The sequence below is a fragment of the Coturnix japonica genome, chromosome 5 (genome assembly GCF_001577835.2).
Source record: "Coturnix japonica isolate 7356 chromosome 5, Coturnix japonica 2.1, whole genome shotgun sequence".
In the NCBI taxonomy this organism is placed as follows: Eukaryota; Metazoa; Chordata; class Aves; order Galliformes; family Phasianidae; genus Coturnix; species Coturnix japonica.
Window position 1 is genome coordinate 35,588,585 of NC_029520.1, and position 21,899 is coordinate 35,610,483.

A 21,899-nucleotide genomic window follows, 5' to 3' on the forward strand; every position below is an offset into this window, starting at 1 on the left:
CCTGGCATTCCTTTGCTTCCCACTCCATGTTCCTTTCCTTCTTTGTTATTGCTGTTAGTTGAACCTCATCAGTATCTTACAGCTCCTTTGTACTCATGGCATGACAGAGAAAGGCTGTGTCACACACAATCCACATGAAAAAACCATGTACCATAACACACCGGGGGGTTGGACAAAGCTTGGAAACAACATGAGACCTGAACCTTCTGCACCATTACACAGTTCAAGCTGTCAGGATTTGAATCACAGTTATGAAAGCAATCCAAAGCATCCTGGTGTGCGTCCTTCTGCCTTGCTACCTTCTTATGGGAAATGGGGTCAGGAAAATCACAGGTCAGGAAAATGCTTCCTTTGAGCATTTGTGATCAACTGGAAACTGCTGTTCACAACATTCAGAAGCATCTGCACACAGCTCTGCTATTGAAACATGCTCAACACTACCACACACGATAAAAAAGCAAAGCCACAATGTTCCTGCAGCACAGCAGTGAAGGGACCCAGGGCACTCAGCACTTGTAAAGTGGAATGATACAAAGATGGTAACAGATATTCAAAAGGTTATTTATGGGGAAAGACTCACCAATATGGATGTCTTCACTGGGAAACACTGAGGCAATCTCCAAGAGATGCTGCCTTAGTGGTGGTTAGCCCTTAAATGAGGTCTAGGGGAGGTGGAGTCAAGCTCCACCCCTTCCAGGAGCACAGCTAGATTACTCTCACCTGTGCTCCCACAGCTGACCTGACACTTGCCTCAGCTGATCAATCAGAGGTTCAGGCTGTGATTACCAGTTTCCCATACAGCACTCAATGCAGCATCATCCTGAACAGATGGAACAGAATGTTCCAACGATGTGTGCTTTGGTCCCAACTGAATGACATCAGCAACACACATGTACATAAAGTGCTTTATTGCAGTGTCAGAATAAAGAATTCTCTATGAAATCTTGTAGAAATAAATTTCATATATATTATATATTAAAAACAACAACAACAAAAACAACCCAACGCAACGAACTTATGGAGTGGAAGGTAAGAGATTCATCACTTAAATAGCCGTGGGACGGACAGAATCTTTGATGGCATATAAAAATAAACACTTGCTTAATGTCTACTTGTGGTGCTCTGCAGAGCCTCCCGGTGTGTAAGGTGCTAGTGCAAGGGAGGAACAGCACTGCTGCATTTTTCCTGTTCCAGTTCATGCCCGTATCCTTCCAATCCACAGGGGCAGACAGGCAGAACAGCCACTTGGCTTTCAATCAGATTTTTGTAGGGGCCTAATGCAACAAACGTTGCTTTCTGCCCTTGGGATTTATTGCAGAAATCATAGTTTCCTTTTTGCGGGGGTTAGACTGGTTGATATCCCCAGCGTAAACATGGGAGGGTGCAATACCTGGGTAACGGTCCTTACTAGGACTGCTGCATTAGAGAACAGTGAAACAAACTGTCTGAGTTACTGAAAGTCTCTTTCTAGATAACTATTTGCAGAAGTCTGCCTTCCATGCACAGGTCCAGTACTGTCCACCAGAAACATGTGGTTAACATGTCTTATGGGAATTAAGTTCTTCTTAAATAGATGACAACAAGCTCATTCTCCTACAGCTCAGCACACGATTTATTTGTTTCCACTACTAACGCTTCCATACCTGTCAGTGAGCCTCCTTGCACACATCTCAGGATCCCAGAACCAATATGCCAGATCACTGTCATCCCCTCTGGACCATCTCCTTATGTATTATCTCTTCATGGGAAGTTAGGGAGCAAACAACCGCTTCAGCTAGGGAGCATGTAGTAGTGATGAAAGTTTACCATAGTCTGAGTCTCTATCCACACCTTTTGGTTGCATCTTTCTCCTTACATGATGCCTGCCATCTTAAAACCACACACCTTTTGGAAAATGGACTGCACCTGCCTATATTTTGATGGCACCTATAACTGGGGTCTGTGGATCTAAGTGTGAAAATACACCTAAATAATTCAGCAATAACTTCACTAATATTTGTGTATTTGTTCAGACATGACTCCAGTCTTCTTCCTGTTTGCTTGAACTGCTCTTTTATTTCCTCTGATGTGTAACATTTGCTAAATTAAAGTTGAGAACAGCTTCAGCCAATTTCAACTACTGGATGTCCAGAAATCAAGGTGCTCAGCCTAGTTTTCCTGTGGGAAGTTCAGGAGCTCTGGAGTTCCCAAAAATATGATGGGAGAAACTGCCAAGAACCTGTGTAAAACTGAAAAAATGAATAAAAAAAGGCAAGACCAGAGTGGCTATGGGGACTGTCAGGATTTGCAGACACCATGTACTGACACTACTAGCATGCTTCTTCCTCATCTGGAACAATGTTTGCTTGTTCAGCAAAGCAGCAAGCTCTGAAAGTAGCAGGGTGCACCCAGGACATGCTTCTCTGGTTTGTCTCTTAGTGAGGGTCTAGGCAAACACCACATAAAGAATGCATTCAGAAGGACAAGAGATGAGCAGCAAACTAGAAAGGGCAACACTTCATGCTCCCAGCAGTGATTTATCATTTCATTTATCCTCATCACTGTAAGAAATTCGGCTCTGAACTTTTAGCTCCTCTTTCAGTAACAGCACCAAATGGTGGCTTGGCTGCTGTGGGTAGGAAATGTAGGACTTTCTATGCTGGGCCATATTACACTGGCTTCCAAGCACTGAAGCCTGCAGGGGAGCCACCAAGGATCTGAGTCAGAGCAGGGCTGGTGATGGAATCTGCACAGGTGCAGACAGCTTGCTCTCCCAAGCATTGAGGCAGAGGCTGCAATGCAGACCTGTGTGGTTCTCCTGTGAAGAACTATTTCAAAGGTTCATGTCTCTCACACTTTGGCACCATGTGCTACCTTTAGCAGCCAAAACTACAGAGATAAGGTGATCTTGCCACAGAAGCCTATGTGGCCATTCACCCCCCTGTCTCATATACACTCACCAATCCACAAAACCTTGTCAAGCCTCCACCTTTTTCTTCCCATTTGTAAATGCAAATAGCCAAGGAGAGGGGAGGCTCCATTCCACATACAGTGCTGGGACAGCCCTGTCCCTTCAAGAAGGATGATCCCCTCTTGTAGAAGAGGCCAGCATGTGCCAGGGCAGGTGCACCAACAGGACCAGGCAGCTCTGCCTGCAGCCAGCCAGCTCCTCAGATGCAGCACGACACCAATAGGAACTGAGGCCACTCTACACTGCAGATGCACACTCACAGCTTGCATTGCAAGTCCCTAGAAAAAGTACAAGGGAGCAGACCCTTTCCCCCTGATACCAGCCCCTGCCTCTCATCCCCTGCACCCCAGCTCTGCAATGCCCAAAAATGAGCAGTGTTGGGGGCCTGCCCCAGGTGGCACAGCTGGGGTTACACAGTAACAACCTCCTGCACCCTAGCAAACCTGCTGGGAGCTGAGATGCCCCACTGAGGTGATGAGACCCTGCTCCACTGGGCTCCATGAGGAGCCCGCCAACAGGGCTGGGTCTCAGTTGTGCCCCAAGGGAGGGCAGCATGAGGGATGGCTCCAGCCCTCGCAGCATGGGTAAGGGCAGGATCTGTCAGCAGCCAGATGCATGGTGGCCCTCTATCTCCTCTCAGCATGGCTGTGGCTAGTATTCCTTGGCCTCCTGCAGCTGGGAGAGGTACTCCTCCTCGGCCGGGTTGTCCGCACACTGCTGCCCATTGTTGGGTGGTCGCACGGCATGGTAACGGCTCCAGTCACCCTTGCAGAGGATCCAGGGCAACATGTCCACCTTGTAGTGCAGCTCTGGGGAGAACTCAGTGCTGATGAGGTTGGGGACGCCGGCACCCTTTCCCCGGGTGATGAGGCGAGTGTGCTCATCATAGCAGCAGTGCTGAGCTGCCAGTGTTGTGCTCTCCAAAGAGAGCATGGAGCGGATGCAGAAGCGCGCTGTTGGCTTGTAGATGTCCAGGCGCTCGTTGGGGCCACTGGCATCTCTCCAGCGGAAGCTCTTGCCCTGTCGCTCATCCCGCAGGTTGACAGCACTGTAAACAGCCTCCAGCGGGTAGGAACAGGGACAGCTGGGCAGGTCTGTCAGCACCTTGCTGAGGTACTTAGTGAGGAAGTCGCTCTTGCAGTTCAGCCACTTCTCACAGCTGTCCACATCTAGGAGAGAAGGCAGCAAAAGGGTGAGGGCACAAGCACCCCTCCTTGCCCTGCCACTGCTTGTCTGCAGCCTTGCCAGCTCCACCAGGAGACCCCACAAAACTTGGCAGAAGCCACCAGGCCCCTTGGAGGGGAAGGGCAGCAGCATCCCACCATGGCAGAGCTGCAGGAGGGTAGGCTGCAAGCTGGCTTCAACCACTGCAAGCCGTGGAGTAGGATAACTTTCATCACATCCTACCCGGCTGTGGGAGACACTGGGTGTCCCAGCATTGCTGACAATACAACATAGCTAAGCCTGCACATGACAATGTAAGGAGCAAGGTTTGGACACCAGACCAGGGAACCTTTGGGACAGCCCTCCCCACCAGCTGCATCTTCCCACAGGGTTTTGTACAACTAGGCCCCCAGCATGAGAACGAGGCAGAAGCTGACCTGAGTTAAACAGCTCTGTGGTGTTGTTGCTTCTGAAGGGAGTCTCTTCTGTAGGGAAGACTATTTCTCCCTCTGCTCCTTGAGAAGGGGAAAAAAAAAACAACAAAGAATCACAGAATGGCTTAGATTGGAGGGGACCTTAAAGATCATCTAGTTCTAACCCCCTGCTGTGGGCAGGGTTGCCATCCACTAGATCAGGCTGCCCAGGATCCCATCCAACCTCGCCTTGAACATCTCCAGAGATGGAGCTCACCAGGGCAGCGCGGCAGGTCACAGGTTCTTGACTCTGTTGCTGTGCAGGCATAGCCACAGGACCGGGTCCTCTTCTGGTTGCCACTGCCACAAGTGATGCTGCAAGGGGACCAAGGGCTCCATTCCTCCTCATCTTCATAGTCTGCATGTGGCACAGGACAGGCAGAGATGGATTAACCTTACAGAAAGCCTCAGCAGGAAGGAGCCAGCAGCCACCCCAGATATTCCTCAGCTCCACCTTGTTCCTGAGATGCCATCTGCAGGGACACGGGGCCACCTGCAGTGTCTGGACACATGATGCCCAGAGCAAACCCCGCCCTCACTGGCAGCCCTCAAGCAAAAGCTCTCATTCTCACAGCTTTGCTTATGGCCACAGAGACCCAGCCAGGCATCACTGCCCATTCCCAACCTCCGCTGTGCTCAGGGTCCCCTGTGCATGGGTGCTCACACTACAGTGAGACAGGGCTGTGTGTGGGCTGGGCAGGGGAGGACAGTGCTGGTCTGCAGTAACCGTGATCAAGAGGACTCACCATAATTATATTTTTCCTTAAAGATCCAGTTCTTCTGACTGGGCCATCGCTGCTCCCAGTCATCTCCTACGCCACTGAGCATGGACTCCTCCTCCTCATATTCCGCAGTGTAATCTTCTTCCTCTTCTTCATCCTCATCCTCCTCATCTTCTTCTTCCTCCCTGTCCCCTACATCCATATTGTCATCCTCTTCTTCCTCCTCTTCCTGGTCAGTGTATTCCCAGAAAAGAGGCCAGAAGAGGTCTTTGTGGGACAACCACTCAGAGGATGTCAAAGACCAGTCATTGCTTGTTTCCTTCAACAAGTCCATCTCCATTTCAGCCTGAGGATCATCCACCACTTCAATGGTTACCTGGAAGCCAGATACAAGGCAGAGTGGTGAGTTAGGGCATGGCTGATGGCCTGGCTGTGGGATGTCCTCTGGCATAAGGACTGCCTGAGGCCATAGCTGCTTTGGTCTACAGGACTATGAGCACAAGAGATCTCACTGTTGGAGGGACTAAGCAGGATCAGAGTGAAAGGCACTGTTTGTGGCAACACTGCAGGCTGGCCAATGGAGCCCATCAGAAGCCGAGGTGCTATTTGCACCTGAGAGAGTTGCCAAGATACCAAGACACACAACCACATAAAGCCATAGAAAGCTGCTCTTGAAAGTTTTTCTGTTAGGGAATCACTCAACCCGCATCCCACCCAGCCCCTTGTCTCACCTGAATGTTGGGATTCTGGGCGCTCAGGTCAACGTTGGCCAGCCCTGGCAAGCTCTGCAGGTCCAGCACAAAGGGCACGCTTTCCTCCTGGCCAGCACCACTGGGCTGGGGCTGCACCGGGCTCCTCACTGTTTGTTGAGTGGCCCCGCGACGCCGGTGCCGCCTCGGGCCTGCCTGCCCGCTGCGCCGGAGGCCTCGTGCCCTGCTTGATGGTGGCAGCTCCTCGTCCCCGGCTGCACGGGGGTCTGATGAGGCAGAGACCTGCAGGGGGAAGAGGCAGTGAGGATGGCCTCTCACTCACCCAGCCATCTCCTGAGGGTGGCTGCTGCCCAGCAATGCAGGATCTGCTCCTCTGTGCTGAACAGCTCCCCTGCCCCATCTCACTGCAGCATGGAGCAGAACAATGATTAACAATTAATTAACACCAAGAGGTCTGCGCTGTGCTGGGACCTCACTGCACTCAGGCAGCCTACAGGTCATCAGTCACCCTCTCATAGCATGTCTCTGCTGTCCCAGTCCTGGTGCCACCTGTCTTTCCACTTTGTTCTCCCTTTTTGGCTGTTTCTTGGTTCCTGGCAATGGGTAACAGCAACTGTCGCTCACGAGCACACAGCTGCCAGAGCTCACGTGAGGGATTTACAACAAGATTTCCCACCTAGAGAAATCACTCTGTATATCAATACTAGTGCAGATGACTTAAAACTAAACCCGTGTTGCTTTAAGTAACTGAGATTTAAGATGCTGTCCCAAAGAGTATTGCAAGGAGGAAACAGAACTGTTGATACAACCAAACTGCCCTTATTTCCCTGGGAAGTAATGCCCAGGCAAAAACAACAAAGCAAACGACTTGTATGTAGTGCCAGTGACTGTCGCTGCCACCTCAGTGACACACGGAGCCCTGCCGCCCAGCCCCAAGTGGCCTGGCAGGAGTGGGCAGGGAGCTCTGGTTGCTGCACAGCCAGGCTGACCCTGCATCCCCACAGCCCTCACCTCCGCACCAGCATGGAAGGGTGTGAATCAGAGGGATGAAATTGGAGATGGGAACAAATGGCAAAGCCCTGTCATGGCATGGGTTTCTCTGGGAATTTCCCTGGGGCCCTGCAGCTCCATACTGGGTGCAGAGGTGCCCAAAGCCCTGGCAGCTCTGCCAGCGGCATCTATTTTTGGCTGCCTGGATGAAATCTCCTTTTGTTCCCAAGCTCTGGGCTCTCCGCACCAGTCCAGACGAGAGTGGCGGGATTAACCAAGAGAGCGGCGTGCCCCTCCCCATGGGGGATGCAGAGAGGCATTTCTACCTGCAATTAGAGCCAGATGGTTTGGAGAAGGACTCCCCTCCCTTTCATCCTGATCACTGGAGCACTTCAAAGGCAGCTGGAGCCCGGCCAGGCTCTCATGAGCACACACAGCCTGTCCCCAGTCCTGTGCCCGCACATCAAAGCCCGCATCCCCCTCCCCATCCCCGGGGGAGGGAAAAGAGCAGCGGGGACACTGCTGGTCCCTTGGCTGCTGACCAGAGTAGGCTGGGTGCAGGGAAGAGCCTGTGACAGACTTCACCAGATGGGTCCAGAAGAGCAGCCTTGCTGCCCCTCCTCGAGGCCTCCAGCTCCTTCCAGTGAGATGGGGAAGGCTGACCATGGCCTCGTGTGCTCGGCAAGCGCTGGCCACAAAGCACTGCCTGCAGCACCAGGCCTGCTCCCAGCTGTGTGTGCTGAATGCAGCCCCCGGGCACTGCACAGCCAGCAACCCTGAGTCGCTGGAGCTCGTGCATAATCTGCAACAAACTTAACAGGGCTGGGTAAGCTCCTTTCACAGAGGACCCAAATATAATACATGTGGAAACGAAAGTCTCTAGCAATGAGATCCGAGCTCACCCAAGGACATCACAGCGACTGAACCAGGAGCAGACTCCAAGTCTCTAAACTTACACCCAGTGCCTAATTCAGATTTTACGCCCAAACAAGCTCAAGAAATTCAGAGTCCTGTTCCCACAGGGAAAATGTAGAAGTGTCACAGAAGAGCAGGCTGGGGGAGTGTTACTGGGCAGACAGAACTCCCTCTGCTCCCAGACCCTATAGGGACACAAAGGCACCTGCAGGTATCTGCCTGGGTGGCCCCACAGGTGACTCACAAAAAAGAAGACCTTGCCTGTTTGCAGCTAAAACAATCCTGTTTACAGAGCCTTTGCGTGGGATTTGTGCATGAGGTCATACCCAGCTTGTCCTCTCTAGCCCAAACCTGGCCATCTTGCAGCAAACCCAGCTGTCGGCAGCTCCCATCTCCTACCATTCAAGAGAGCAAGTTTGCCACCGTGCTTCAGAAATAGAGAGCACAGTGCCTGGAAGTCATCAGTGTCTCCTGGCCATTACCCAGCTCTAGTCTTCCTCAGTGACCAGCTTGTACTAGCAAAGGAAAAACCAAACCAGGAACTGCCACAGTCCAGCTCCAGCTCCTCCCTTGTCCACATGACACCCAGTGATGTCTTACCTGGCTGGGAAAGAAACAGCATGTGGTTCCATTTCTAAACACCATGCTTAGGCTGAAGGCTATAAAAACCAAGAGGCAGGATCACATTTGCCTTCCTATCAGCCCAGGAGCTCTTCCCAAGTAATCCCAGCTCTCCCACATTTAGGGTCACCTGAACACCTTGGGGCACAAACTCAGCACAGACATCAGGAAGTGAAAGGAACCTGTCAGCAATTCAACCCGGTGCCACGTGCATCTTGTACCTAACAGCGGTGACAGGGTATATGGAAAAGGTGTGGGGAAGGCCAAATGTTTTCAACAGAGATTAAAAGCCGATATGTACCCGTTTCTAGTCCAAACACCTCTATTGAAGTTGCTTGGAAATCTGAAAATGATGAAGAGAACAGCTGCAAAACAGTTCCAGGGGACAGAAAGATTTTTCCAGTGAAAGACTTGTACAATTCATTTGTCGGGTTAAAAAGATAGAGAGATCATTTGATTTCCTGGTTCCTTAAGGAAACAACCATTCAGGTACCAGGGACTCTAATCCAGAACAGAAACACATAATAGGAACCGATGTTTGTGAGTCAAAGCCAAACAAATGTAGCTGAAAAATAAGGATCATGTTTTGATGCTGTAGGTGACTAACCACAGGAACAAGCTAACAAGGAAAGAGGCTGTACCTCTTGTGACAGCCCAGCACAAGGTACTGGCTCAAACATACACAAGGCATCTATGTTGGGGAGAAACTCAGCAACCTGACTGTTTCTTCTGGTCTTCCTTTACACAGTTTTATCACATTATACTGAAATAAGAATGCAACCAGAAGAAGCATTAATCTTTTCCCAAACAGAGCCAAGTCTACACAAGCATCTTCCTACTCTTTACTCCACGCTCCCTCCGACTTCATTCATCTTCTGCTTTGTGGCAAACCCGACTGCTCACAAACCTGCAAAGTACCAAACAGGGAGCAGAATCTTCCTTTCTGACAGGAGAGCTCCTGAAGATCACACACCTTTAGCTCCCGCACTCCTTCCATTCTGGCTACATTCCTGCCTGCATGGAGACTGTGATTCTGTGAAAAGACGGGACCAAGATCTCGCAACTGCTCTACTCACCTGTCTGCCCAAGGATCAACTTGTGAGCTCTTTTATTTATTTTGTTTTGTTAAATAATGACACAAGCAGCTCCCTTTATGTTCTGGGAGAGCTCCGTAAGTGCTCGTGGAACAGATGAGGCGCTTGGTTATCACTCTGGAGTGGGAAGATCCTGTTTTTAATGGACCAGTAGGAGCTGGCAGCAAACAGAGCCAAGCAGATAATTATTACACCCTCACGTCCATAATTTTCACAGTTATCAAAATACTTCAGATCATAAGGAAACATTCTCATTCTAAATGGCCATCTCCCAGTTGTCCCTAGGAGGGAGCTGCAGGAGGCAGCATCAAAGGCTGCCTAACGTCCCCCATTTATTGTCACAACTGTGGCAACTGCAGTCTCAGAACTCTTCTAAGGTCTGGGACTATAGTGTCTCTGATGCAGAGCCAGACCCAGCAGGGCAGACATAGAAACATGGCTGTGGGGAGCCAGGACAGCATGTGGCTGTGTGCAGGACCAAATGGGGCCAGCAGGATGTCCAGCTGGCACAGCCAAAGTGTCCCTGCAGCATCTGAAGCCTCGAGCCTTCCTTGCACCGAGGGACTGAGCTCACAGGCCAGCCCTGGCAGGCCATGCTGCAGGTGGGGGCACCTCACCCACAAGGCCCCCCCAGATCCTGCAGCCGCCCAGCTGGCTGGATGCAGGACAGAGTGCAATGGGAGCAGGACCAGGGCCTCTAAGGGACCAGGCAGAGAAGGGGACAGACAGAGCCACAGAGCCATACCCTCTGGTCCTCTCAGGTAAACCCCTTGCTCGGGCACGTGTTTTCTGTTAACATAGCTGAGCCGTAATACGCATAAGCTCTTAATGCATCTGACTGAGTTGCCATTAACTTGTTGCAGCTCTAAACCCCACGTGCTCCAGTATCCATTAACTTGTTCCAGCTAATGACATACATTTGTCAGCCTGGGTACTGCAGCCCTCTGACCGCTCCAGCTGCTGCCTCCTCCACCACTGCAACTCAGGCAGAGCCCCGAGACCAAAACCCCCAAACAGAGCAGAGCAAGTGTCCCCGTCCCCCCTCCCCACAGCCGACGCAATGCAATGCAGATCCTGACAAGTAGCCTGGAGTTCCTTTTCCCAAGAAGAGAATGGTCCTGCGTAATGATGGCTGCCACAGCTCAGGACATATTCCTGGCCCAGCTGGGAGCACCAGGGTTCAGCAAAAGCAGCAATAACCGGGAGGAATGTACATTGTTTTGTCCCTTTGAAGCCATGTCCTTCCCTGGGAGACAAATGCAATCCACAGCCAAGAGCTACTCGGGGCTGCTGGGCAGGTGGGTTACCACCCTCCCAGTGTCTTCATCTCTGAGGTTCTGTACAGCTCCTCAGATCGACCCATCCTGCTGCACAAGGGACAGCCTAAGAAATGATCTATTAATAAAGAAATCCTCACACTTTTACAAACTTCTGTCTGAAATGGAAGTTTTTTTACACAGAGGCTTTGCCGCCTGTCCTGCCTCTTGGCTTTGGTGTTTTCATTGAGCACCGAGACCGCAGCTGCCACGTGTTTGGGAACACGGAGTGACCCAGCCTGCCTCACCCTGCCCATGGGGAAGTGCCAGGTGGGCGGTTTGGGAATTATCCTGAGTGGAAAAACATTTACTGATTCCATGGAAAGCAAAAGGCTCCTTCCTCCACTCCCCGACCCTAAGGCACCAGCTTGAAATTCTAGGCGCATGCCCTACACCAGCACACTCACGTGTAGCAGCTGGGATGGAGGGGACTGAGGCTGGAGGCACAACTGCCATCACCAGTCCTTAAGGTGTGCAGGAGCCCAACGCCATCCCCAGCGCTCAGCCCCAGCTCCAGCTGCTGGGGGGCAGTGGGGACTTTTGGCTCAAGCCAGCAGGAGTGGAGATGGGGGTGCTGTCCAGGAACAACCGCTGTGCCAGGGCAGGCCGGGCGGTGACCGGCAGAGGGGTTGCACCTAATCCCTTCCCCTCCATGTGCCTTTTGCAGGAACCCCTTTGATTCTGGCTGTGGGGCCGCGCAGCCCCGCCTGCACAGTGAGAAGGAAGGAGCCCCCGGTGGCGCAGCTCCCTTGCACCCAGCTCCCATTGTTTGTGCCCGACTCAGCCCCGGGGCGGGAGGGTTTTCAACTGTGTTGACTAAGATAATTTGGCACTTCTCAAAAGGAAATTTGCTACAAAGGGTAAAGTACCTCCCCGCGCACAAAGAGTCCCTTTCAGGGCGGAAGGATGCTTCAGTGCACGTTTTGTGCCCGCAAATCCGACCTCCGCCAAGGACAAAGCCAGGGACAAGAACGCTTAATTGCTGAAGAAATGAAAAGGTAAAAAGCACATCCGCAGGCAGTGACTGCCACTGATGCAGCCGGGCTGTCCGCGCAGTGACAGCTGCGAGGCTCCGGGGCTGCGGTGCCACCCAGACCCCTCCTGTCCCTGCAGTGTCCCAATGCAGTGTGCCTGCACTGCCAGCTGCTGAGGGACCTGGTCCATGGCCCTGCAGCTCCAGATCCAGCCGCCTCCTTCCAGCACAGCCGACCCACCTGGCTTGGGAGCCTTCCCTCTACTTGCAGTGCCAGGCACACACCCCCTGATGCCGCACTTAATTCCATGTGCTCCTCCAGCCTGGGCTCCCAGCTGCCTGTGATATTGATCAGAGCTGCCACAACGACTTTATTCAGCAAGCAGAACATCTCAGAGCACAACTTTCATCCCAAACTGTTCCCCTCTGCTTCTCTCACTGCTGGATGCGACCGATAAACACCAAGCACTGTTCTTGTTTCCTTACTTTCACGGGCTGTTACACCAGGAGCTTCACAAGCCCATGATCTACAACCAGCACAGCCCTGACGCTGTTTGGCATTTTTTCTGTCACCACCTTTTACCTCTCATTGGAACAGCTTTGCTTGCGGCCTAAAACAGGGGAACTCCAACAGCACACTGCTGGATCCCATGGCACAGCGGCACTGCAGGAGACACTGCCAGCACAGTGCTGGTGCTGCTGCTGTTACGGGCACCCTGTGCACAGCTACACACAGTGGCTGTATCAGTGAACACAAGTTTGCTCACTCCTAAAGCTTGCTTTCCCCTTGTGTTGGAGCATCGCTCATTGCATGCTTCCTAGAAGAGCGCTGGAACTGATTTGTATCAGTCGGAAAGAATCCAAACATCCACCAACAATGCTCAAAGCCAATATTTGGGAATCCAGGGAGTTTATCAAAACATATTTTGCATTTAAACCCCCTGACTTCAGAAACAAACAAGGCATTAAGCAAAGTGACGAGCTGTCCCCACAGGGACACCAGCTCTTCCGAGCACTGTTACCCAAACCTGGAGCGTTACACGTGAGCTGGGGACAACACCGTGAGCTGCTGCGGAGCTGCCCGTGCCAGTAAATCACGCTTTGCTTGTTCTTCCTGCAGCTAAAAGACTCTCTAGCTCAAAAATGTGACAAGGGCCTTTTAATTCTTCTACATCGCTTTAGTCCAGAAGGGCGACTCGGGCTCAGCAGAGATTATAAAAAATCCCATTTAAATTTAAACGGAGGAAAAAATGTTTGCTTTATTTAAAGACGTTTAATTAGAATAAGTCATCGCTCGGTAATTGTTCCATGGCTGTGGCCGTCCATCTGCCCCACTCCATCACTTCTGTTTTTCTCCTGCGGGCCCCTCCGTCCTGCCCACATCTGCAGGGCATTACCCACAGTGTAACCAATACTCCAGATGTGGCGGCCCCGCTGCCATAGAGACCGGACCTATCGGCTCTGCAACACGAACCATCTGTGCCTATGACCCAAAATCACTCCGGCTCTCCTTAACCACCGCACTACTGCGCTCGTGCCGCCTGCCGCGGCTCAGACCGGGCAGGACCGCTCTCAATTCATCACGGAATCATCACAGAACCGTCTGAGTGGGAAGGGGCTCTGAATGGTCACCCAGCGACGAACGCTTTTCCCCACGTGCACCAGGAGCGTCGGACTCCGTCTCCAAACGCATCCCTCGCACATTAGATCCTCGGCACAGCGCTCCCCGTTCCCGGCCATCGCACGCCGTACCTGGGAGCCGCTCTGCTCGCATTACGCCGCTGCTATGAGGGATACCCGCGAGCAGCCGCCGGCAGCAGCGGCTCTGCCCCGCAGCGGCTCTGCCCCGCAGCGGCTCTGCCCCGCAGCCTCCCGAACTCGCAGCCGGGAGGGACCGGCAGAGCCGCAGCTCCGCGTGCCGGGCCGGGCTCCCCGCTTCCCACCTGGGCCCCCGCCCGTCAGCCCCGCTCACCTCGGCCAGCTTGGAGCTCCTCTCCCGGGGCCCGCCGCGCTGCCTGCTGACGGGCAGCCCCCGCACGGCGGCCACGAGCGCTGTCAGGAGGACGAAGCCGAGGACGAGCACCACCCTCCCGCCCGGCAGCGGCAGCGGCATCGCTCCGTGACTGCCCGGCAACGGGCACGGAGGCCCTCGGAGGGAGCGGGGAAATCAACCGGGAGGGAAACAAAAACTAAAAAGAAAAAATTAAAACAAAAAAAAAAGGGCAGAAAAAAAGGAAAAAAAAAAAAAGAAAAAAAAAGCAGAAGTGCAGCCGGGTCACGCCGGGCTCCGCCGCCGGGTTCGCCTCCCGGTGCCGCCGATGCTGAAGGGCAACTCCGAGAGCTCCGCAAGTGCGTGCGGGAGGGGGGAGGAGAGGGCTTCGCCTCCCCACCCCCTCCGTGCCCGCGGCACTCTGATTTCTTCCTCTTCTCCTCCTCCCCCACCGGAGTCACTCCCCGGGGCCGCCGCTCCTCTGCCGACGCCGCGGGACGGCTCCGGGACGGGCCCCGCCGCGCCTCCGCCCCGCTCGGGGGCGCCGGGCTCCCCCCGGGCCGCCCCCCCTCGCTCCCTCCGAGCGCGGCCCCCTCCGGGGCTCCGCCGGCCGCTCCTCCCCTCCTCCCGGCGGCGGCACGGCACGGCATGGCCGCGGGGCCGCCGACGGGCTCTTTCCCCGGCGCTGCCTCGCCGCCGGGCCCGGCCCGGGGCCCCTTTGTCCCGCGGCGCTCCCCGCCGCCGGCTCGACTCCTCGGCGCCGGCCCCGCGGCACCGGGCCCTGCCCCGCGGGGGAGCCCCCGCACGGCGCTGGGCCGGCCGCGGGTCGATGGGGCCCGGCCCGGCCGCGTGACGCGAGGAGGGGCGGGAGCGGCGAGAAGGGGACACGGAGCGGGGCACAGTGCGGGGCACGGAGCGTCCGCCGGGTTCGGGACGGGATCGTGCACAGAACGGACGGTGCGAACGGCGCCGCTCCATCCGAGCGCACAGCTCGGCCAGCACTGCAGCCCGCGTTAAGGAAGAGCACGGCAGAGCTTTTCTTTTTAAACTCTTTATTATGCAGAACATAGAATATAGTTCAATGGAGTTTTCTTTTTCCAAGCGGTATTTTTTTTCCCCTCCAGTTTTCTTTTTAAAACATGCATTTGTTACCTTTTTAAAGCCAATGTACCATCCATTTATCCTTCCCCTGCCCACACAGCATCCAACCTCACGTTAATCCCCGGTGTAAAAAAAACTAGACATCTGGCATAAAATATTTGGGGGGTGGGGAGCCCGTTTAAAAATTTTATCTAAAATGTCTTATCTACAAAAAGAATCCGATCGATATGTACATTATAGCAACACGGAGGCATAGGAACACAGTGCAATTCAGGATTAAGTGCCGTGACTCGGTAATGCTGCCCAGGGGCTCGTGGAAACGTGGGCCACCATTGGCTCCGGGCTGACGACCCAAAGCCTCAGGCTCCAAGTGCTGCTCACCTCTCGCTGCTCTGATAGCAGAAGGCTGGGGCTGCAGTTAGCTCAGCACACCGTTAGGGGGTAGCAGAAACGCTGTCTGGACAGCATGAGATTTGGCAAATTAAAGTAAAAACCAGCTGCTTTGGTGCGCGTTTTACATCACCGAGGGTATTTCTGAAACTACACCAACCTGTGACATAACTCAGGTGAGACCCGGTCACCTCCTACTGAAATCGCCGCTGGCTGCCATTGCTGCTGGCACCCCCCACCCTCTCAGCGGCCCAGGGTCAGTCACCCATGTTTGCTACATAGGAACATCAGTGCAGAGCTGCACTGTTTTTGGCCTTCAATACACACCTCCCTGCTCCTTAACAGCTGCTGGCTGGGCTCAGAAAGTAGAGCTAGACCTTCCCCTCACAAGGAAACAGGAGCACATATTGCTTAGCTAAGAGCACAGAGTATTCTTATCTGGGTTAAAATCCACTGCATCTTCCAAGGTTGGTTTTAATTCTTCATACCAAGTCACAGTTTAAGGCCTTCAACACACACCACAGTCGTCAACTCCTACACTCACCCCTTACAGGGATGTAAACAGCATCTGCACCAAACACCTCTCCTCAGTCACAGTCACAGCACTCACACAAATATGGCTGTGCTCTAAATTCACACCCCAACCCTTGAACAGACAACTTGTGAGACAGGGAATGCTTGCAGGAACGCAAGCCATCACACATGAGGTTCACATCACACACGAGGTTCTGGGTTTTGTTTTTGCCCTCTTAAAGCCACTTTGGAGTGACACAGGCCATACGACTGGTGCTTCCCCAACTGGTGTCCAACACCAGGTGCAGCACCGAAGCCAGCAATTCCCCTGCTGAGGGATGAATACGAGTCATTCGCTGACAGCTCAGTGCTTCACCACCACTAGAACATTTCACAACTACCTCTGAGCTCCAGACAGAAGCTGTGAGCCACACAGACCCCCTGAGCTTGGCTTTCACAGGCTGGGTATGAACTGCAGCCATTTTTCACTAAACAGATTATTCAGCACAGAGTAAATGTGTAAAAGTTCCATTCTGTGATGAACTGAGGGAGGTCATGCACCCCAAATACAATGCTGCAAGATGTTCTCTCAGATGAAGCAGACAGCTCATGCCCACAGCTTTCCTTTAACCTCTCCTATGGTCTGTCTGAATAGATAATATGGCTTCTGGTGAGAAGATAGGAATAAGTAAAGGACATTTTGGAGGTAAAGACATATTTGCACAGAAGTATTTGATTACTTGGCATGGAAAAGTTGGACAGAAGTATCCCTTCGGGGCACTGAAGCTGCATTCCTACCTTAAGGATCCTTGTTCCAGTACTCATGAAAGATCCCCGTACACTGACAATTACTGATGACCGACCACCCCCTTCTCCAACCCTGACGTATCAGGAAGTCAGATTTCCTTCATCCACACAGCACAGGGCTGGATCACCGATTTCACTGGAACACTCCCCTTTCCTGTTCTATGTGAAGGTACAGCAGGTTCCACTTCTACATTCTTCAGAGAGACAGAAAAAGTGGACAGATGATGCAATTCCTTCACTAAATGACTTCATCACCTTAAGATGCTTGGTTGGTTCACTCCTGAGACTTTGCCTAAAGCAGAAGCATACTACACCACCAAACCAAGAACCAGAATAGTTCTAGAGATGCTACTTCAAAGGGGGAAAAAAAACAACACAGAAACCGAAAGAGTTAAATACACCGTATACACATATTATACATAAGTACACATCTTGTGTAAAAAAACAAAAGCAATTTAAAAAAGCAGCCCTGAATACTTGGTTACAAACACAAACAGGAAAAAAACCAAACACCCACCCGACTTTGTTTCCACTCTGCTAAAGAACTAAGGAAAAAAATTAGAGAATGTATGAATCAGGCTCCTCAAGACAAAGGTCTCTCTGATTTGCAAAGGCCAGATTTAACAAGCAGCAGATCTCTCACTCTTCACTGATGCTGGGTACTAAGAGCCCCTATTTTCTTACAAGAATAGGATCAGCAGCTTCTGAACTCTTCACTCAGCTCAGCAGAGGCAAAATCTTTCTGGCTAAGTTCTCTAGAAAGGTACAGGGAAGGTAACTATTGTGTATTTGTGAATAAGTTCAGACAACGTACAGTAAAGGGCAACATCCTTTGTTCAAAAGCAGCCTTCATTTTCTTTTGAATTTTGTCCCTCTTAAGAAATACCAGGAGTCATTTTCAATTAGAATGTCTCAGAGAAGTTGGCAGGGACTGGAGTCTATTTCTCAAGTAGCCTTTTTTCCTTTGTGATCTCTCAAGATCGGATCTTTCCTTTTGTCCTAACAGTAGAAATGAATGGAGACAGATTTCTAGTCAGTACATAAATATCAGACCAGCAGTCCTCCCTGTACACCACAGTGACAGTGTGCATGCTGTAGGCTTGCCTACCACAAACCAGTAGTGGTCTGCTCCTTCACCCTTAGGAGCAGAGTGTTTCAATAGGTGTGAAATTATTTTCCTGGCTTTCAAGCTTGGTAAATTTTTTAACACAGAAATGCTGTATGTTAGACTTACTAATTTTCAGGAGGGGTTTTATCAGGTACCAGAGTTTGGCAAAACAGGTTCCCCTGAATAACCGCCTCCTGGGGATGTTAGGGTGGGAAACGTTGCTCTCCCAGAAGGATGTGGCAATGAAATGTAACCGAGCAGTTTGCAAATGCAACTGACTGCCTAATGATTTCTGAAATGTCTTTGAAACCTGGAATTCCAAGTCCTACGCAGACAGCACAACACAGCAGAAAAATACTGAAGGGCTGAAGTTTAGCATGAACACAGCCTCCTCAAACAAGTGCAACTGGACAAGCACAACTGGAATCCCAACACGGCGACTTATAATTTTAGAACGCGGACAGTTCCAGATGCATTACATAGGAGTTATTGGAATTATTGAGATTTACTCAGCCATTTTCCTCCTATCCAAAAATAAGCTGCACTAAAACTGTATTTCAGGAACAAGATTAAGACTAGAGACTCATAGGATCTGCTGTAACCCATCTCTAACTTAACGCATCATGAGGTTCAAGTTGGCTGACCACGCTGCAGATACAAGCATGCTGTAAATCTCAGAAGGCTCGAAACAGCTCCCAAACTGGCTTATGTCTGAGTCAGCTGGTTTTGTCAGCTCAAGCTGTTCCAGGATTGAATCAACAGTACCAGGAATGGAGTCTGGAAGGAGGATTCCTTTACTGACCTCCTCTTGTTCCCTGCTACAACCAAGAAAGGAAAAGAACAATTCTTTGAGGTAAAACTGCTTCAAGTCAGAAAGCAGGTCATCTGCTGGAATGTTAGAGCTTGTCCTGGGCAGAATGCAGGTGAGAAAGGCCCAATGTTTAAGTAAGCTCACGTAACTGCAGTTTACTCTGTGTCTGAGCAAACGAGATTACTTCATAGCTAGCAAGGCTGCACATGCATGTTACAGACTTCTTGGGCTGCACACACACCTTGCTCCAAAGGCCAGCAAATCAGCATTAGGGGACTGAAACAGAAATGGTTAACCCAAACCTATTCTGAAACAGTTTTAATTCTCATCTAATTAAATTTCTGAAATGCAACGGTAAAAGTCAAAACAGTGTTTCTAATTTCAGCTACATTGACACATGAAAAGATCTATAAAAGTGTGAAGATACTTGGTAAAAGGGAAACCAGTTCTGCTTTAATCAACAAGATGTCTTTGCAGAACTACTTGGTTCCAGTGACCAAAGAGCTTTTTCCCCTGTTACTTGCAAGAATGAACATAAAATAAACTTATATAAACACCACATTACTTTGAACTGCAGCCTGCTTTAAGATGAAGAATTTGTTTAAAAACCTCTGCAACTATCTGCAAACCCATGCTAACCAAACCCAAATTACGCAATGCTGAAGCATTACTATTTTTGCAGATAATCTGTATATCTGGAATGGGGAAGGAAAAACAAAACACACCAGGAGCTATACTGCAACTGATCCCAGTCGTAATAATTCTGGTATCACTCAAACAACCCATTTTGCTCACTGAAAGAACTCAGGACGCTATGACTACGTTAAAGACCATCTCCAAGGTGCGCTAAAGCAAAGGTGGCTCTTCACAACTTTGATCAGAGCAGGACAACGTGGAATTTGGAGAAAAAAAAAAAAAAGAGATTCTCAACAGCTACGGCCTCAATTAACATTGATTTGGCCTCAGTAACAGAAACATAAAAAAGTAATGATCTCAAACTAATTGCAATTGTGAAGACATTTGCTTTTCAGGGAAGGCCTACATAGACATGATATGCAGTTACCTGCTGAGACTTTGCTGACTGGCTGAAGCATGTGATACAGATCCAAGCTGTTCATACTTTCCACGTAAAAGCCTTGCACAACAAGAACATCTCATACATGACAAGAAACAGTGAATTAGTGTGGCAGAGGGTAGCAATCACTCTCACAGATCTGCATGAGATAAGTAGTTCTAAGCCATCGTGCAGAAGTCCTAGACTTAACAGGAAGCAGAACTCTTGCTATAGTTCACTTAATTCCAAGAACATCTTTCCAGAACCTAGCAGCTACTAGATATGCTTATTTGTGGTTTTATACTAGTTCTAAGGCAAAGTAATGTGAAGATGAGAAACCAAGAAAGCAATACACATTTAAACCTCTTTAAAAACAAAAAACAAAAAACAAAAACAAAAACCCAAAAAAACAGAAGTATGTCAGACAAAAGACAAATCATCCCCATTTTAAAATTCACTAACAACAACATCGCTCCATCACTTACCCTATATGAAGAGGACAATTACTGTCAAAACCAGGAGGCAATCTGGTATCCATACCAGGAAGGAAAAGAAGTTAGAGTCCCAGAAGTCTTACTGCCTGTGGCTTGTAAAACTGAATAATGTTTGGGAACAATGGTCCTGTCAGTGCCATGTCAGCAACACATTTATTTTAAAAAAGCTATATTCAAGTTTTAAACAAGTAACTGCAAAAGAAAAAAGCTTTGGTTGATTATCAATCTTGTTAAATATGTCAAAGTTAGCAATCAACAGTTTCTCTAGGAAGTCTCCAATCAACAGACAGGTCAGCTCACCCCTCACTACAAGTTCAGACACCTAGCAGTGACACTGGAAATGCTGCCATGCCAGCGTCACACATGCTCACAACATCTCAGCTAGCATCTGGGAGGCTACTGGTGCATAACAAATTCTGAGCTGATCAGCCACAGCCAACGTGGATAGCTATGAACTTACTGAGATAAATAAATAAAAAAGCAACATGAAGAAATAAAGCCAAGCACCTCTAGGGCCAGACCCTGAAGACACATGAATCAAAGGTTTTCTGTTGTTTTGTTTTTTTAGCTTCTCCTCTCTCTATTTACAAAATGCCATTTAGAATTGATGTGGCCACTTCAGTATTGTGAGGAAATGTCTTTTACACTAAGCAGTCATAAGTGTGTTGTTCACAGACTGTGGCCTGCATGCCACAGAGTGTCCCATCGGGTGTGTCCCTCCCACCAAGGCATACGGAGTGCTCAGTCTTCTGTTTCTTCATATGTAGTCTCATCAAATGGCCGGTCCAAGAGAGGTACCAAACGGTGACGGGAATATTTCAGTTGCAAAAGGTCCCCAACTTCATTGATTTCTTTTAAAGCCTGAGAAAGAGACCACAGTGTATCAGCAGGGGAAACAGATGCAAGGAAGCTATCAGCACATCTTCCTTTTTACATGCCCACAGAAAAAGTGGAAATTAACCAGACTAGGATTATGTAGCTTCAGGTATACACAACATTTTTGTTTGTTGTTTTAATATTTGTCAGCCTCCAGACCAAGCGAGTGGCACAAGTAATTTCACCAAGAGTGACTGCACATACCTGACTATTCCAACTCCAAAGCACGAATATAGCAGCCAGCAATACTACCCTTATTTTCACTGTCAGCCCAATTAAAGCCATGCCTGTCCATACAACAGATCAATTGAGAAAAGCATTCCACTCTTTTTGGGACAGAGGGTGTGGGGGGGAAGGGGTTAATATAGCTGAAACAAGAAAATGTACTTGGAGGTTTGATGCACCTTTTTTTACAGTATGAAAATACTGTATGTGTTGGTACTACTGAAATACCATACCTTTTTATATTACAAGACAGTGGAAAAAAACCCTATTTTATGCTAGCAGCTTTTCCTGATGCATTTTAAAATATCTGTATTTGATTAGATTGAGTTGCCCAAGTACAACTAGAGATGGAATAAGCATTGTACACAATGGTTTTTGTCAAGGAATGAAAAGCCATTCTGGTAGGATCCTAAGCATTTTTCTCCACCTGGAAAGAAGCTCTCTCTAACTGTGGCCATAGAGGAACACCTAGCCTACTGGTGGTCATGAGCACTGATAACGAGCTCGCAAAACCTTTCATCGTATGATCCGAATGCTAATTATATGAAGTTCTCTAGAAATCAAGCACCTGCTAGCATAAGAAATGAGGAAAGTCCCTGCTC

At 50.2% G+C, this 21,899-nt stretch overlaps 2 protein-coding genes across 3 annotated transcripts in view; both read right to left on the reverse strand.

The window, feature by feature from the left end:
- Positions 1-891: 891 nt before the first annotated feature.
- ISM2 (isthmin 2) lies at positions 892-14,458 on the reverse strand. Of its 2 annotated transcripts, none has more exons than XM_015865230.2 (6): positions 13,901-14,458; positions 6,041-6,301; positions 5,334-5,685; positions 4,805-4,945; positions 4,552-4,623; positions 892-4,119 (listed from the first exon to the last, which is right to left on the reverse strand). In XM_015865230.2, exons 1-6 carry the CDS (start codon positions 14,039-14,041, stop codon positions 3,602-3,604), a joined length of 1,485 nt encoding a protein of 494 aa, XP_015720716.1. In that variant the 5' UTR covers positions 14,042-14,458; the 3' UTR covers positions 892-3,601. The 2 variants fall into 2 exon arrangements, with proteins under 2 accessions (XP_015720716.1, XP_015720715.1); XM_015865229.2 differs by having other exon boundaries at positions 4,552-4,629; positions 13,901-14,456.
- A 495-nt stretch (positions 14,459-14,953) lies between these two features.
- SPTLC2 (serine palmitoyltransferase long chain base subunit 2) overlaps positions 14,954-21,899 on the reverse strand; it is a 58,898-nt gene continuing 51,952 nt past the window's right edge. Inside the window, exon 12 of the mRNA XM_015865192.2 lies at positions 14,954-21,057. Coding sequence (XP_015720678.1) covers positions 20,938-21,057 — 120 coding nt within the window. The 3' untranslated portion in view covers positions 14,954-20,937. The remainder of the gene's footprint in view (positions 21,058-21,899) is intronic.

Bases quoted from the DNA above. Each gene is read 5' to 3' on its own strand.
- ISM2 (XM_015865229.2), bottom strand. From the start codon at position 14,041: ATGCCGCTGCCGCTGCCGGGCGGGAGGGTGGTGCTCGTCCTCGGCTTC. The intron at 6,302-13,900 runs GTGAGCGGGGCT...TTCCCCCTGCAG, and splicing joins GGAGCTCCAAGCTGGCCGAG to GTCTCTGCCTCATCAGACCC. The intron at 5,686-6,040 runs GTGAGACAAGGG...TCTGGCTTCCAG, and splicing joins CCCAGAATCCCAACATTCAG to GTAACCATTGAAGTGGTGGA.